The sequence below is a fragment of the Porites lutea genome, chromosome 14, assembly GCF_958299795.1.
Source record: "Porites lutea chromosome 14, jaPorLute2.1, whole genome shotgun sequence".
In the NCBI taxonomy this organism is placed as follows: Eukaryota; Metazoa; Cnidaria; class Anthozoa; order Scleractinia; family Poritidae; genus Porites; species Porites lutea.
Genome location: NC_133214.1, coordinates 18112690 through 18126563, shown reverse-complemented (window position 1 = coordinate 18126563; position 13874 = coordinate 18112690). Strand labels below are relative to the sequence as shown.

The 13874-nt window shown below is 36.8% G+C and overlaps 1 protein-coding gene across 2 annotated transcripts; it reads left to right on the top strand.

The window, feature by feature from the left end:
- Positions 1-4359: 4359 nt before the first annotated feature.
- On the top strand, positions 4360-13467 carry LOC140924554 (cytosolic 5'-nucleotidase 3-like). 2 transcript variants are annotated; one of them, XM_073374577.1, is made up of 12 exons: positions 4360-4560; positions 5201-5299; positions 5471-5540; positions 6071-6117; positions 6681-6724; positions 6913-6954; positions 7777-7866; positions 9245-9321; positions 10280-10362; positions 10834-10923; positions 11866-11973; positions 12152-13467. In XM_073374577.1, exons 1-12 carry the CDS (start codon positions 4432-4434, stop codon positions 12257-12259), a joined length of 987 nt encoding a protein of 328 aa, XP_073230678.1. In that variant the 5' UTR covers positions 4360-4431; the 3' UTR covers positions 12260-13467. The 2 variants fall into 2 exon arrangements, with proteins under 2 accessions (XP_073230678.1, XP_073230677.1); XM_073374576.1 differs by lacking the exon at positions 7777-7866 and adding an exon at positions 7613-7702.
- Positions 13468-13874: the final 407 nt, after the last annotated feature.

Below are 13874 nucleotides of genomic sequence, written 5' to 3'. Positions count from 1 at the left end.
GAATTTTCCTGGAATTGAATTGTTAAAGACCTTACTGATCCAAGTGTAGAAATAAAGAAGAAACTCGTCGTCTTGTGTTAGGTCTGTAAACGTGAAACTAGAAATTTTCCATCAAAGTGGTGCGGTGAGGGCAAAGAAATGCATCAAAAATTGATGCACGTGCATAGTTGATGTGCAGAGCTATAAGTTTTTGTTGCTGTCGCCTACTTTGCCTAGCTTATCTCCAAAGCAATCAACAGCGAGGGACTGGGGACGAGGTAGGTGGCTAATTTTATGTAAAATGAGTGTTTCATATCATTTTGCTGCGCTTTCTTGTAATGAACTTAAAAAAACATTAACTGCGTATTGAGACATTTTTTTCTATTCTTGGGGTTTTGTAATTGTTGGTCTATGTTGCAGATAGTTTGACTAAAAAGGATGAAACAAAGAAATGAAGAGACGCGATGAAGGCTGATTCGCCAACATAAAGATAAAATGGTATTTTCTTACTTGTTCAAAATGTTCCACAAATTATTACAGAACAAGACAATGTATAGCAACTGCAATGTTTTATATCTTGGCGTAAAAACTGAAATCTGGCGTTATTTTTTCTACTCTTCTTCTTCCTCTTCTTCTTCTTGTTCCTCTGAATCCCACTCTTTCCCTTCTGGTCGATCGAGGTCACCATTCTTACATTTCCGTATGCACTTTCTCCAACGACGCCCATAAATGTTCAAGCATCCGTCAAGGCACTCTTCGTCTTCGTCTCTGCATCGTTTTTGGCACCAGTCTCGACAACGCCACTGGCACGGATCTTGATCTGCTTCAGCCTGGGCATGCGCATCAAACAAGTAATCCCATATGTGGTCCCTTTTACTTGGTTTCTCCGCTTGAGGGACGAATCGCTTAATCACGAAAGGGCTCCCTCTTAATGCCCTTTTCTCAGCTTGTGGGACATCCGAACGGACAAGTAATGACTGAGTAATAACCAAAAGGAGAAGGACAACGCAGAAAAAAATTTTCATCTAAAGAGAAAAATAAAAGTCTGATGTTAAACCTCGGGGTACCCTAGTTAGATCACTGGCGAGACGCGTAAAGAGCAAAGTGCTCAATTTCTGGCCTCTTCGCGAATCGTTTTCTCGGCTTCGCCGCTCAATCCTGTTGCCCCCGAAGAGAAGGATCAAATCTTCTGGCACCCAGAGTACCTCCGGGCCATTCTTTTTAGAGCCCGTCATTTCTTTTGGTCACGTTTGTAGTCTGGCTTTTCCACTGACCAAAAGATCTAACTGTTGAGCCTCTGCATGAAATTCCTAAAAGTGTGTTCATTCAACGGTAATTCAAATGAACTCTACTGTGAAGTATTCAGTCCCTCTTAAGGTGATGCGGTACAAAATTTAAACAAGCTCCTACTCTCCTACTTTTGCCAAGTGTGCGGTGGAATCCTGCATTGTAACCATTTCTTGTTACAAACAGTCTCGATCAATGTTCAAGACAACTACAGAGCGCCTCCTCTCCCATAACAATATTAAAACAGCATTAAAAACATTTTAGTTTTACCTTGAAGAACTTGACAGGAATGATTCTGACAGAAATCCAGGAGATTTAGGCTCAGTCCGCCCTTGATTTAAGATACCAGTCCCAAAAGCGTTGCTGCTAATTACCTGTCGAAGCAACTTTATACTTTTTACGATAGCCTCGCTCACATAAAAAAAAAAATTAATTAAACTCGTTGGTAATATTGATTTATCGTGTTTGAAAACTTTGGTGCAATTTGATAACACTTCTCATGGAGCTTGTGACGTGTATCAAAAGAGTCCACTATAGGGAATTGATTTTAACTTGAAACAATCCGGCTTCTTGAAAATGCAATGTGTTTTAATTTAATGTTGTTCAATACAAGAACTGTACATTTTATGATTTCGGGGGATAATCGAAATTATTTTTTGTTCTATTTGACACTCGCACAAAGAGAAGTTGTTTGTTGGGGGATGGAAATAAATTAGGAAGCATTTATCATATCTAATTGATCTTCATGCTGTCAAATATTGAATTTTTTATGACAAGTTTGAAACAAATGCCTAACACGAGGAACGCTGTCATGACAGAAACAACAACAAAAAAAATGAGGATCAATGTCTCCTTGCCGATTAAAACACTCTTCGGAAGAACCATCTGATACTCGACTCGTTATAATCATCCAGTACTTTCCCAATTGAAACATCTCAACATAAATTATTTTTGAAAACATGTAAACTGGTAAAACACCTTTAATTTTTCTAATTCTAGATGAGGGCGAATTTAATCTGATATAGAATTGCAAAAGTCCACCAAATGACATAACTCTCCAAGTTTTGAAATTAGCCAAGCTATAGCAAAGAAAAAAAAGAAATGAAAAAATGAAAAAAAAACCAAAGGAACTCAGGGAGAATTAAGTTTGCTTTTGATATCTGACTGCTCAAATTCTTTTCATCGGATAAGTTGTCTCGCTTCCTTTTTCATGAGTCATGTAAAATTAGGTTTTATTGTACGACCTTATATGAAATTTTGTGTGTTTGCTAAGGAAAAGTCAAGACAAAGGATCCTTAATCAATTCAGTAAAAACATAACAAAGGAACGATAGGAAAAATAATAAGAGCACAAGATGATTTACGAAGCCTGAGAGATCAGTTAAAAGACTAATCGAGAATTTTTGGTTTTTTCAGCTGGGGTTGGAAGCTAGGTAATTAGCTACCGTGAGATATAGAAAACGTGACATGTTAAAGCTGAAAGTCAGCCGTTCGTTTATTAAAGAAAACGGCTCGCCCCAACTGAATAGGTCTGTTATTATGAAGTGTCGTATTTGAATCTGCTAGCTCTTACGGTGGGCAATTTGGGTTGTCAGGCCACTCAAATTATAAACCAGATTTTCGGATTTTTTTTCATCGACTTAAACCAGTATTTCTTTAGGCTTTTCTCGCTTTTTCTTGAAAGAAGGTGCGAAAAACAAGTTGTTTAACACGTCATGTTAATTTTTCTTTAACACCGATGTCTAGGATTTCCTTTTGTGGGTTTCAAAAAGAGATTCATTTTTTCACATGTTACCTTATTCAGCTTAATCATCACAGCGTAAACCAGTGGCTGTGAAATTTAAATACTGCGTTTTTACAAAGCTTAAGAAATTGAAAGAACGAGGCAGGATCCTGCCCGAATCACCTAGAAAAACAAACTACTAAAACAGGCTCACAGGGCAGTCTTTAGTCTCTAAGCTTCCTTTTGTTCTCTTGCCCTCCCTTTAGTCCGCACCAGTTCTGGGAAAGCTCCCCCAGGCCTCTCCCGATTTTGCTCTTAAAATGCTGGACAGCTGCTTACCTGAATGCCAAAAACTTGCTGAAAAAACGTCCGAAAAGTTGCTTCTTAATTAAATTTCAAAAACTGCTTCCGAAATTCCTGGATCTTTTAATATGAACGGCAAATAATTTCTTTTTTCGTTCTTCACAATACTTGCTAACATTGGTCGAGGAAAATAGTTTGAAACTTAGAATAAAGTATCGCCCGCTTTGATGAGAGAAAATTTAAGAATATCAATTAATTATTCATACGCTAATAATTGCCTTTTTAGGCCTACGAGGCGAGGGCATGCGAGAGGTTGTGTGTTTAAAAGATTGCTAAACATTCAGCAGAGAGGACTATCCTCTCTTGACATTTAAGAAATTTCAATAAATTGAAGTTTATCAGGAGTTTATGGAATCGCTGACTTTTTGGACCTTGATATGTGCTCTAAACCCGTATTTTGCGTGTATTTTACTCAAAAATTGCTCAGAAAGACAAATAAATTGCTTGAGGTTGCTAGAACTGCAAAAAGTTGCTCCAAACGCTGAAAGTTGCTCAAAATCCGGAAAGGCCTTCCCCCTACCCTCCCCCCGAAAGTAGATTTTAGCCTAACCCAGCAGCAACGCTTAGGGAGTACTAGGGACTAGATGACCTCGGGGTGGGAGGGAAGGGGGAAGATTCTATTTTTTTCGCGAAGCGAGGAAAATTCCTTTTCGCGAGGAATTACTCTCTTTTGGGACATTTTTATATTTTATATTTTTATATTTTGGAGAATTTTATTTTTTAATCCGAGAGGAATTTTTATGCTTTGTTTTTTGTTGTTCTTAGAATTAACACTGATAAATAAATAAATGGATGAATGAAAAAACGTGTAAAGTAAATGGCAAATAAATCAATAATAAATAGATAAATAGATATATGAATGATAAATAAATAAATAAATAAATAAATAACCGCTGTGTAAGCTCATACTCGAATGCAATCAATCTTATATTTGGACCATGGGACGGGTACTTGGTGGGTCAAAAGCACAAAGGAGACTAGGCCAGGAAGTAGAAAAAGGAACGCCTGGCAATTATCATATTCCTGAATCTGACCTGTTGTGAGCTCTGCAACTTCCATAAATTAAAGTCGCAATTTGTTATGTTCGAAAGGAAAACCATGTTTGGCATTGCTGCTGTTGGACTATCCGCGGTTGCTGGTTACGGTCTTTACAAATATGTTCGTGCAAGGCAGAAGGCACAACAAATAAAAGATGCGATTGATGATATGGTATGTTCGAGAAAATCCTCATTGATTTTTGCTCCATTTTAAATTATTTTCGTTTGATCGTGTGGCTAATGTATACTTAGAAATGATTTTTAAAAAACGTTTTAAAGCTCATTTTTGAATTTTCGGGTCAGCCATAGTGACCAAATTTTCTGCGAACTGATACGTGCTTATTTCGTATCATCAAAGCATCAACTTTACGAACATGTTTCTGACTAAAAGAAATCTATCCGCAATAAATATACTTCGGGCTAGTCTTAGGTTTTAAAACGACGTTGTGTGTGTAATTAGCATATTAAATAGCCCTTGTTTGTCGTTTAGAGCCAAAAAGAGTGCTTGAGTTTTTTTCACGACTCTCGCGTCAAAAGATTATCCTTAAAAAAGCTATAATACCGATTTAATTTAAACGCACGTGTTGTCGTAAAGAAAACCTTGTTGATTGAAGTTCAAATTTTTATTTTTGAGGCTAAAGGTTTACCAACGCAATAATTATTTTAATATTGATTTACCTCAGAGCTGAAATGAGCATCAACAGCTGGGCTATGATTGATTTGTACGTAGGAGGTGCATGGTGGCGAACAAGGGGTTAAATTGACATGGGAATATCACCCTGATTCATTAAAATTTGAAATTGTACTTGCAGATGAAAAGTATTGATAAACCAAGTGTTTACATCAGAGATTCAGTCAGAGTGAGAGATAAACTCAGGAAACTCTATGAAAGTGGACCAGAAAAACTGCAGGTATTTAATGAACATGTAGCTGTAATTGCCCTTGCACATGATCTCCCAATCATTTGTTTGCTGCCATTCATTAACTTGAATTTTTTATTCTGGAATTTGATCGTAACCATATCTTTAACAAAATTATCCAAGTGAAGAATATTACTTATACAGTGATTGAATATCTCATAGGTCATCTCAGACTTTGACAAGACTCTCACAAAATTTGTTGTCAATGGGGAAAAGGGCTGTACTGCGTATGGTGAGAAACTTTCCATAGTGATATTAGTCAGTAAACAATATTACCCAGTCTGCCGTCTTTTTAAAAGGGAAAAATTTCTATCGGGGAGACACACATTACTGAGGCTCTCTTAGGGTGGGTATGTGTTTCCGTAGTCTGAATTTTAAAACTTGTTGAATTGTGTATTGAGGAGGAAGCAAGCCCCGGGATTTCATGGTAATAATCGTGTCCTGTACCCTGTCCTTACCTTGGTTGAGAAAGCCTTGTCCCTGTCAGTAAAAAGATTATCCCTACTTTGCTTGACCATATTTGGCACTTGACCAATATTTGGGTTTAGGTGAGCCGCTGAGGGTTTGAAACCCTTACCCTGTTTAGGGCAGAGTCACATAAAAATTAAATACCCTATTTAGGACAGAGAGGTAAAAAATCATACCCTGTCCAGTGGCACATGCTGTATAAGGGGGTACCCCACACCCCATCCCCCCGGGGGTTCCTCCCTCACGTGGCCATACTGCCAAAAAATTACCCATTTTACACTTTAATTTGCACAGGAGTCATTGAGAGCTACAAGAATTTTCCAGAATCATACAGAGAGAAGGTGATTTGTAGGAGTCCATTAAATTCCAGTTTGTAATATTTATACATTAACCAAGAATTAGGCAATGTTGCTACAACTAGAACTGGAGAACGACAGAGGATTGTCCCTGCTTTGCAGTGGCTTACCTAAAGCAAAAGGCTTGTGGGTGTATCCCAGTGTTTTTTGCACCAAACCAACAAGAAAAACATTTTTTGACTGACCCTCCTCCACAGCTTGACAGGAGTGTTGTGGAATGAGTACTGAATCTTTTTTTGCAGGGAGAGCATCAATAATTAAAAGAAGCTTAGCCATTTAAAAAAAAACTGTACTTTCCTCTACAAACAAAGTTGAGCTCAGTGCTCTAAGGAAATCTAAAGAGATTCCAAATGCCCTAAACTTATGAAATCCATGGTACCCATAACTTGATTAAGACACAAAGGAAATTGATAGCTTTATTCATAAATCTAAATCTGGAGCAAAGTGATCATTATAGTTAAAAATAGATATTAATTTGTTGTTTTTTTTTGGAATGTGTGATTTGATTGTTGACTGACTATAGCATTATTTTGTTTCATTTTTTTCAGGCAAAAGAGCTGAAAGAAAAGTATATGCCAATTGAATTTTCTGGGTCAGTAATATTATTATTTTACTTTTAAATTTGGACTTAAGCAAACAACTTAAGCAAAATTGAGATGTTTACGATACCGTTAACCATAAATCAAAATTATTTCTGTAATTTTCCAATGTGTTTAAATGCAGATGTTAATGAATATAAAATAAAAACTGTATTGACGTTTTCAATTTTTTATTTTCTAGAGACATCTCATCTGCAGAAAAAGAACCTCTTATGATAGAATGGTAAGCTTGCATGATCAGTGGAATCCTGATTTTGTAGATTCTCCTAGTGAAAAGAAAATGGTTCAGAACAGTAATAACCGATATTACATTAAAATATTACATTGTCATGCAGGGGAAGGGAAGTTTGCCTTGGTTTTAATTATCCATAAAGTTAAAACAAAATCACTGGTTTGAAACCTGGGATTCTAGCTGTAGAATATGACATTTAACTGCAGGGAGTCTCCCAAATATGGCACCAATCTCATGAACTCTCATACTGGTCATCAATCTCCCAGATAAAATCAAGTTTTGAGCTTTTCTGTGCTTGAAATTTAGCCCATTTTTTTCCTAAAAATCGGGACTTTTTTTATTAATAATATTGTATGGTTTCCGGGACATTTTTGCAGGTATTTAGTCACTGACAAAGATTATTTCATCATTACAGTGATGAAAGCAGATTTTGATACCATGTACTTCATGCAGAACTTCATATGGAGGCTGGGCCATTTTGTGGGTGGGGGAGTGGAAGTGGTAGGGCTTTTGGAGTTTGGGGGAGGGGGCTGGGGTGTGGTACAAAACAGAGAGTCACCAGATTGTAGATCTCCGGAGGTTGGCATCTCTGCTCAGTATGATCGACAACTTTGATAATTTTAATTTTGATTTATACACGAATAACTAGGTGGACTAAAGCTCATGAACTCATTACTGAGCTTGGTTTGAAGAAGGATGATATCACACAGGTAGTGGAAGATTCTCCTATTGCCTTGAGGTAGGAAAGACTTACGAGGTGCCACCACAAACATATTGTTTAATCTGTTCTTTTGGAACCCTTTTATCTTACAGGTGGACTAAAGGAAATGAACTCATTATTGAGCTGAAAATCAAGCAAGCGCAAATTCCTGAAATAGTAAAAGATGCGCACATCGCGTTGAGGTATCTGAGAACAAGCAAAGAAGCAATGCTTTATTGCCAAATTGCATTTTTTATTTTCACCACAAACAGAATTTCAACTTTTTTTTATTGCACTGTCTTGCATGCATTTATACTGACTACTAAAACTTACGTTACAAAATTCAAAGCACTAGATGATGGCGATATTAAATATAAATGGAATGATTTTCAATTTGAAATACAGCTCTTAATGAGTATTTATTTCCTTATAAGAGTATCAGGTTTGTTTATATTGTCATTGAATGAAATATACCATAAGAAAGTCTGTGTGTATTCAGCCTTTAACTCACTCATTGGGATAGAGTGATTTTTGTTGCAGCCATTTAACATCATCAAGACTGGAATGAAAATGAAGAATGCCATGCAACATAGTAAAAGTATTATTAACAATAACATTCCCATTAATTATTGAGTTATTAAAATAATAAAATAAAAAGGATATAAAACATAGATTTAATAATAGTTGTAGAACTTTCATAAATCAAAGGTATAATATAATTTGGTACATAAAGTGAAATGAACAGGAACTAATAATTATTTATTGCTAATGAAAAATATTGTGCCTGTGTTATTCAGTAAACTAAATTGAATCAGGTAAAATTTGATAACTAAATAAAGGTTAAAACTAAGCTGCTAAATAGGAGTTTTACTACACTTGTAGTTAAGTAATTAACATTTTAGCCTTTTAAGCCCCAAAATTATTCTCATACAAATTCTCCAGACCTATCTCAGTTAAGAGAATTTGTTTTAAGATCAAACCATTTCCCTCGGATGATTATTTTATTAAATTCTCACCACCTTTTCTTTTGATGATGTATTGATATCATTAGGAGAAGATTGATGTTGATCACTCCTGGGACTTAAAGGGTAACATGTAAAAGGTGGATAGTGCCCTGGGGGGCGGGAGGGGGGGGGGACACCCAGATAAAAGTGACAGGTATGCTTGTCTTCTTGCTTTGGGGTGTAAATTGCAGATTTTGGTCTCACTTAGGGTGTTTGGGATGGAAAGTCACTTAATTTGCCATTCAGGTAGTGCTAAGTACTCTCCATAAAGAAATTTACAAAAAATGTGCTGACACTGACCACAAAGAAATCTCCCGTAAGGGTCAGTTTAAGCTTGAGCCACACCCACATTGGTCTCCCTTAGGGGTTTAATTTAAACTTCCGGTAAGCATCTCCATCACTTTTATATGGGAGTTCCCCACTGAGAATAGTGCTAGCCAATAAATAATCCAATCAGTTTCCCTAATGCTTATCCAGTGGGCAGCACTATCCAAGGACCACTAAGACCTGGAGAATAATCTGGACGTACAATATCTCTTTTTGTGTGTCACCTTAATTTTTGAATTTTGCTCTACAGAGATGGTGTTGAGTGGTTATTTGTCAAGTTGCATGAGAAGCATGTACCCCTTCTCATTATATCTGGGGGTCTTGGAGGTATGATGAAAGTGCAGAATATTTTTATAGCAGGGCTGTCATTAAGAGGCAGGGACTGGGAATTTCCTCCAACTATTAATTAGAACGTGGCCCCCGTGATTCTCTGCCTACTTATTGTATTTACCCGGCTACTTAGAATCTTAGTGACAGCCCTGACAAATGTACTGTATTTCCTCAAATAATAGCCGGGGGTGATTCTTTCTTTTTTTGCACCAAAGGGGGGCGATTATTGAAGGGAAGGTGATTATTCCAGGGAGGCAATTATTTAAAATATTGCTCATTGAAAGTCGTGCCCTAAATATTTTGTTTTATTTTTCCATTAAATCAAAAAATAATCTCATCAAATAAACTGAACATGGGCCTTTTAAGTTTTCCAAATTTAGTTCCTTGATTAATTTTCAGAGCTTGAATCTTGCCAGATCACATTGCAATTCAACTTAACAGGGAGGGTATAAAAGGAAGGGAAGATGGAGAGAGGGGTGGGAGGGGGGGCATTACTCGAGGGAGGCGATTAATTGAGGGACGGCTATTTTTTGAGGAAACACTGTATTTACCCAGCAACTTGAAATCTTAGTGACCTCAGACAAAAGTATACAATGTTTAAGTTGTTTGTGTATCACAAAGGAATTGGAACAAAAAAAACAAGTGAATTTTTACATCAGTTGTCCCCCTTCATCAGTATACAGTCCAGCTAGCATACTGTTGGCTGAGACTTTTTATCAAGAGTTGGCTAGGAGACTTTTAGAGGAGCTTCTCTTCACTTTTTTCATTTTAAACTCGAAAAGAAAACGAGAAGCAACATGGCTTCCGGTAATCAGGTTAGAAATGTTACTGAAAATTAAGCCTAAGGGAAAGCAAAATAAGTTTAAGTTAAGTGGGGAGTTCGAGTCAAAAGCCAGATATGGGGTTGTTTTATTCTCAAGCCTTTTTACAAGTTTGTGCATGTTTTTGTTTCCAGACATTATCAAGGAGGTTATTGATCAACAGAGTACTATATATGACAATGTTACCATTGTGGCCAACTTCTTCAAATATGAGCAGGTTAGTCTCTTCCTAAATCTTGCACTACTTCTACAAACATTACTTTAATCTCCAGTCCTTAACTTCCTGGGGCGTAGCCAGCTTTCTACTTGTTGTAGGCCAGGCTGACTGCTAGTTGGAACTTCATTTTCAAATATCCTGAAACTTTCTTGTTTATATAAATTGTGTTTATTGCACTCATGACTAATACGCACTGACCTCACCATCACTCTGAGCTCTTGAGTTCTTTCGCTCGACTTCAAAATTTGTAGACCTGTGCCTACCACTCTATTGGCTGGCGACGCCCCTGACTTCAGGGTCATGCATTTCAGTGAATTACCTGAAACAAATGGCCAGCTAGAGGACAGCTTTTTTCAAACATGTGACCCTATAGGAAATTGGTTTTACAGTGGAATAACTAAGAGTCACTTTAGGGAATTTGAATTTGCTGCTTAATAAATGATGATTTTTTACCTTATTTTAAAATACCAGGGAGTGATGGTTGGATTCAAGGACAAGCTTTTGTTTAGTAACAACAAAAGAGAGATGACAAAAGATTTGGAATTTTTCAACAGAAATAAGGTAAGTTATCAATAATCGACCACCACACAACAGACTGCCAGTGTTAATTAGATGTGATCAAAAAAATGTTGTTGATTAAAAAGTATAAACCATGAGCGACGAGGCGTCAAGGATTTATGGGTTTATATTTATTAGCAAAGCAAATTCAATTTGTTTTAGAAAAGCTCACATTATCCTGATTGTCACAGGCTTCTCGCGTGTATGAAAATCCCAGATCATTATACGTTTCTGGGAAACTGCCCACCTATCCCTCCCCTAAGCCAAAATTAACACTTAATTTCACTTAGAGCAAAATGTTGACCTAGGGGAGGGGTAGGTAGGCAGTTTCCCAGAAACATATAATGATCCAATCCAGGATCATGGGTTACTTTCTTCAAGGCATGCCATTTTTAGCTCTTCCCAGAAAATTTTTAGGTCTCATCTTATGATTGTCAAGTGTACATTTGCGATGTGGCTACTCAATGTATACTTGATAACTAGAGAGATCTCTGAAGAAATGGTAGACTGCGAGTTCTCTCTCTTTTACTCGAGAATCTGTAAGCTTTTCGCTCGTATTCGTGCCTTCTCAACTCCCGCCCTCGCAACTCGTGCAACTTTGCTGCTCAAATACTCTTGCTTAAAGATTTTTGAGCAAAAGAGAGACTGCTCGTAGTCTAAAGAAACGGTGCCCAAAGGTGAAGGTAGCAGCTTATCTCTCAGAAAACTTCAAAACTGTTTGAACCTTTTTGGTTGGACTCTAAGAGGGGTTAGTCTCCTATGCAGCTACTCTTTGCGTTGTCACACATTTGTGAGAAGAATTGTTCCTTGGCAACACAAAGAATGGCTGTGTAGCCCAGGCCATGGACTAGAAAGGAGTGTGAAGAACATTCCACTCAGCAAACAGGCTAACCAGGCAACAATTATGTTCTGTATTGTATGTTTAACCGTTTGTTTTTTCTGTAGGACCGCACCAGTGTGATTGTGATGGGTGACCTGCCAGAGGATACCCATGTTTCATCAAGCCCTAAAAACCCTGAAGTTGTCCTCACCATTGGCTTTTTAAATGACAAGGTGGGAAACTTAAGTTGTGGGACTTAAAGAGTTGAATAATTTATTATGTTCTTCTTATTGCTAGTGGGGTTCTCAGTTTCATATGCTGTACTGTGACAAGCTGGGGAAAATAAATCTGACCATTTTAAATAGTTTTTCTGTTTCTTTGATTTGAAAATACATTCTATTATTTCTATAGGTCAATGAGAATCTTTCCAACTACATGGATGCATTTGACATTGTCATTGTGGATGACCACAGCATTGAACTAGTTGATTTGCTACTGGTGCCAATTTTAAGGGCTTAAAATTATAAAAATCCTTGTGCACAGAAGGCAGTGAATCTCAGTAAGTCTTAGGTAGTTTTGGCAGTTTGCAGTCTAACTTGCTTGGAAGCAATGCATAATGACTCTTTCCATCAAGAAAGAAGGTAGACAGTTAACTAGAGATGGGAGGTACATTCACAGGATATTACTTCAAGAGAGTGAAAAAAGCTGGTTTGTATTTCTGCTAGGGAAAAGGCACAGTATTGTTGGTTTGGTTAGCACTATGCTGTTGTGTTAAGGTGTGGGTATTTTTTTTTGTCGTCTTTTGATTATTTTATTTGAGAAATATTGTTACCATGTGGCACAAAATTTTTGCAGGTTCTAATTTTTGCGATTTTTCCAGCGATCCGCAAAAATAAGTTCCCACATAAATTAATTACCGCAAACATTTTCCCACAACATTTTACTCCAGAGTAAATATTCTCTAACTTAAATTCGCTACACAAAAATACAGTCCTAAGAAGTTGTGTCTGTTCAATTCCAACTTGTCTCTTTTGTTTGGAAACAAAAATAATGATTAACATGAAGAGCAAAACTGTCACTGGTTTTACATAGGCTACGCACACCATGGTATTGTTTAAAAATATGTATTTCCATTGCATGTACTCAATAAAAACAAAAATACATCAAAAATTTGTCCAGGACTTCTGAAAATTGCAATAATTAATTTCCATTGAGGGAAACTAATCTGTCCTTATCGCAAACATTAGTTCCTGCGAAATACAAAAAATCGCCAATTTGCAAAAATAAACTCCCACAAAAATATCACGCCACACGGTATTCCATTAATTTTAACACTTCCAAGAACACTATGAAACTACTTGGTGAGCATTAAGAATACTAACATATGATAATATTTTTCTTAGACTTTTGTCATGAGAATCTTGGGAATACTGAAAAACAGATAGATACTTAAAGTTAGGGCATTGTTGTATTTAAATAATGTGGAATAAACAGAACTGATGGTGGGGTCATGAGGTTTTATAGATATTTTCTGGAACAACAGAACATAGACGGTTGTATAGCTGTCATTAGTTTTTGACTTAAGTAGTGAATTTTGTATGAGCAAAAGTTCCGGTAGTAATGTATTTTGTCACTTTTCTGTATCAATATACAGTATTGTATTTTGACTATGGCAATTAAAGTGGCAAATTAAAGCTCACTTATTTATGGGTCTTTGGTGAATTTGATTCATTTTTAGTTGTTTTTAAATAGAGACCGATTTTTGGTGGCATTAGGGAGCTTTGACAGTAGCTAAAACTGCACTTTTTAGTGCTTTCCTATTTTGCTTTTAGAACACTACGGTATCACTCTAATTTCAACACTCTCAATTTTTCGAATGAAGCAGGGTGCAAAGAAAGTCAGTTTTACAGCTGCCATTCGCGCAAGCTGTAGTTAGCATATACTAGCCCAAAAGTCATTTCAACTAGCCCAAAACCCTTTTTGATCAGCATGATTGATTACAATCCATCTGTAATTTGAATTCCCAAAAACAAACACTTGCCCGTCGGGCAAGTTAAGAACAAAAATTACTAGCCCAATAACAAAATCCTCTAGCCCCGAGCTGTCGGACACGACTTTCTTTGCACACTGTGAA

Coding starts and splice junctions, on each gene's coding strand:
- LOC140924554 (XM_073374577.1), top strand. CDS start 4,432: ATGTTCGAAAGGAAAACCATGTTTGGCATTGCTGCTGTTGGACTATCC. Junction 7,867..9,244: donor GATGCGCACATCGCGTTGAG/GTATCTGAGAAC, acceptor TTTGCTCTACAG/AGATGGTGTTGAGTGGTTAT. Junction 10,363..10,833: donor ACTTCTTCAAATATGAGCAG/GTTAGTCTCTTC, acceptor TTAAAATACCAG/GGAGTGATGGTTGGATTCAA.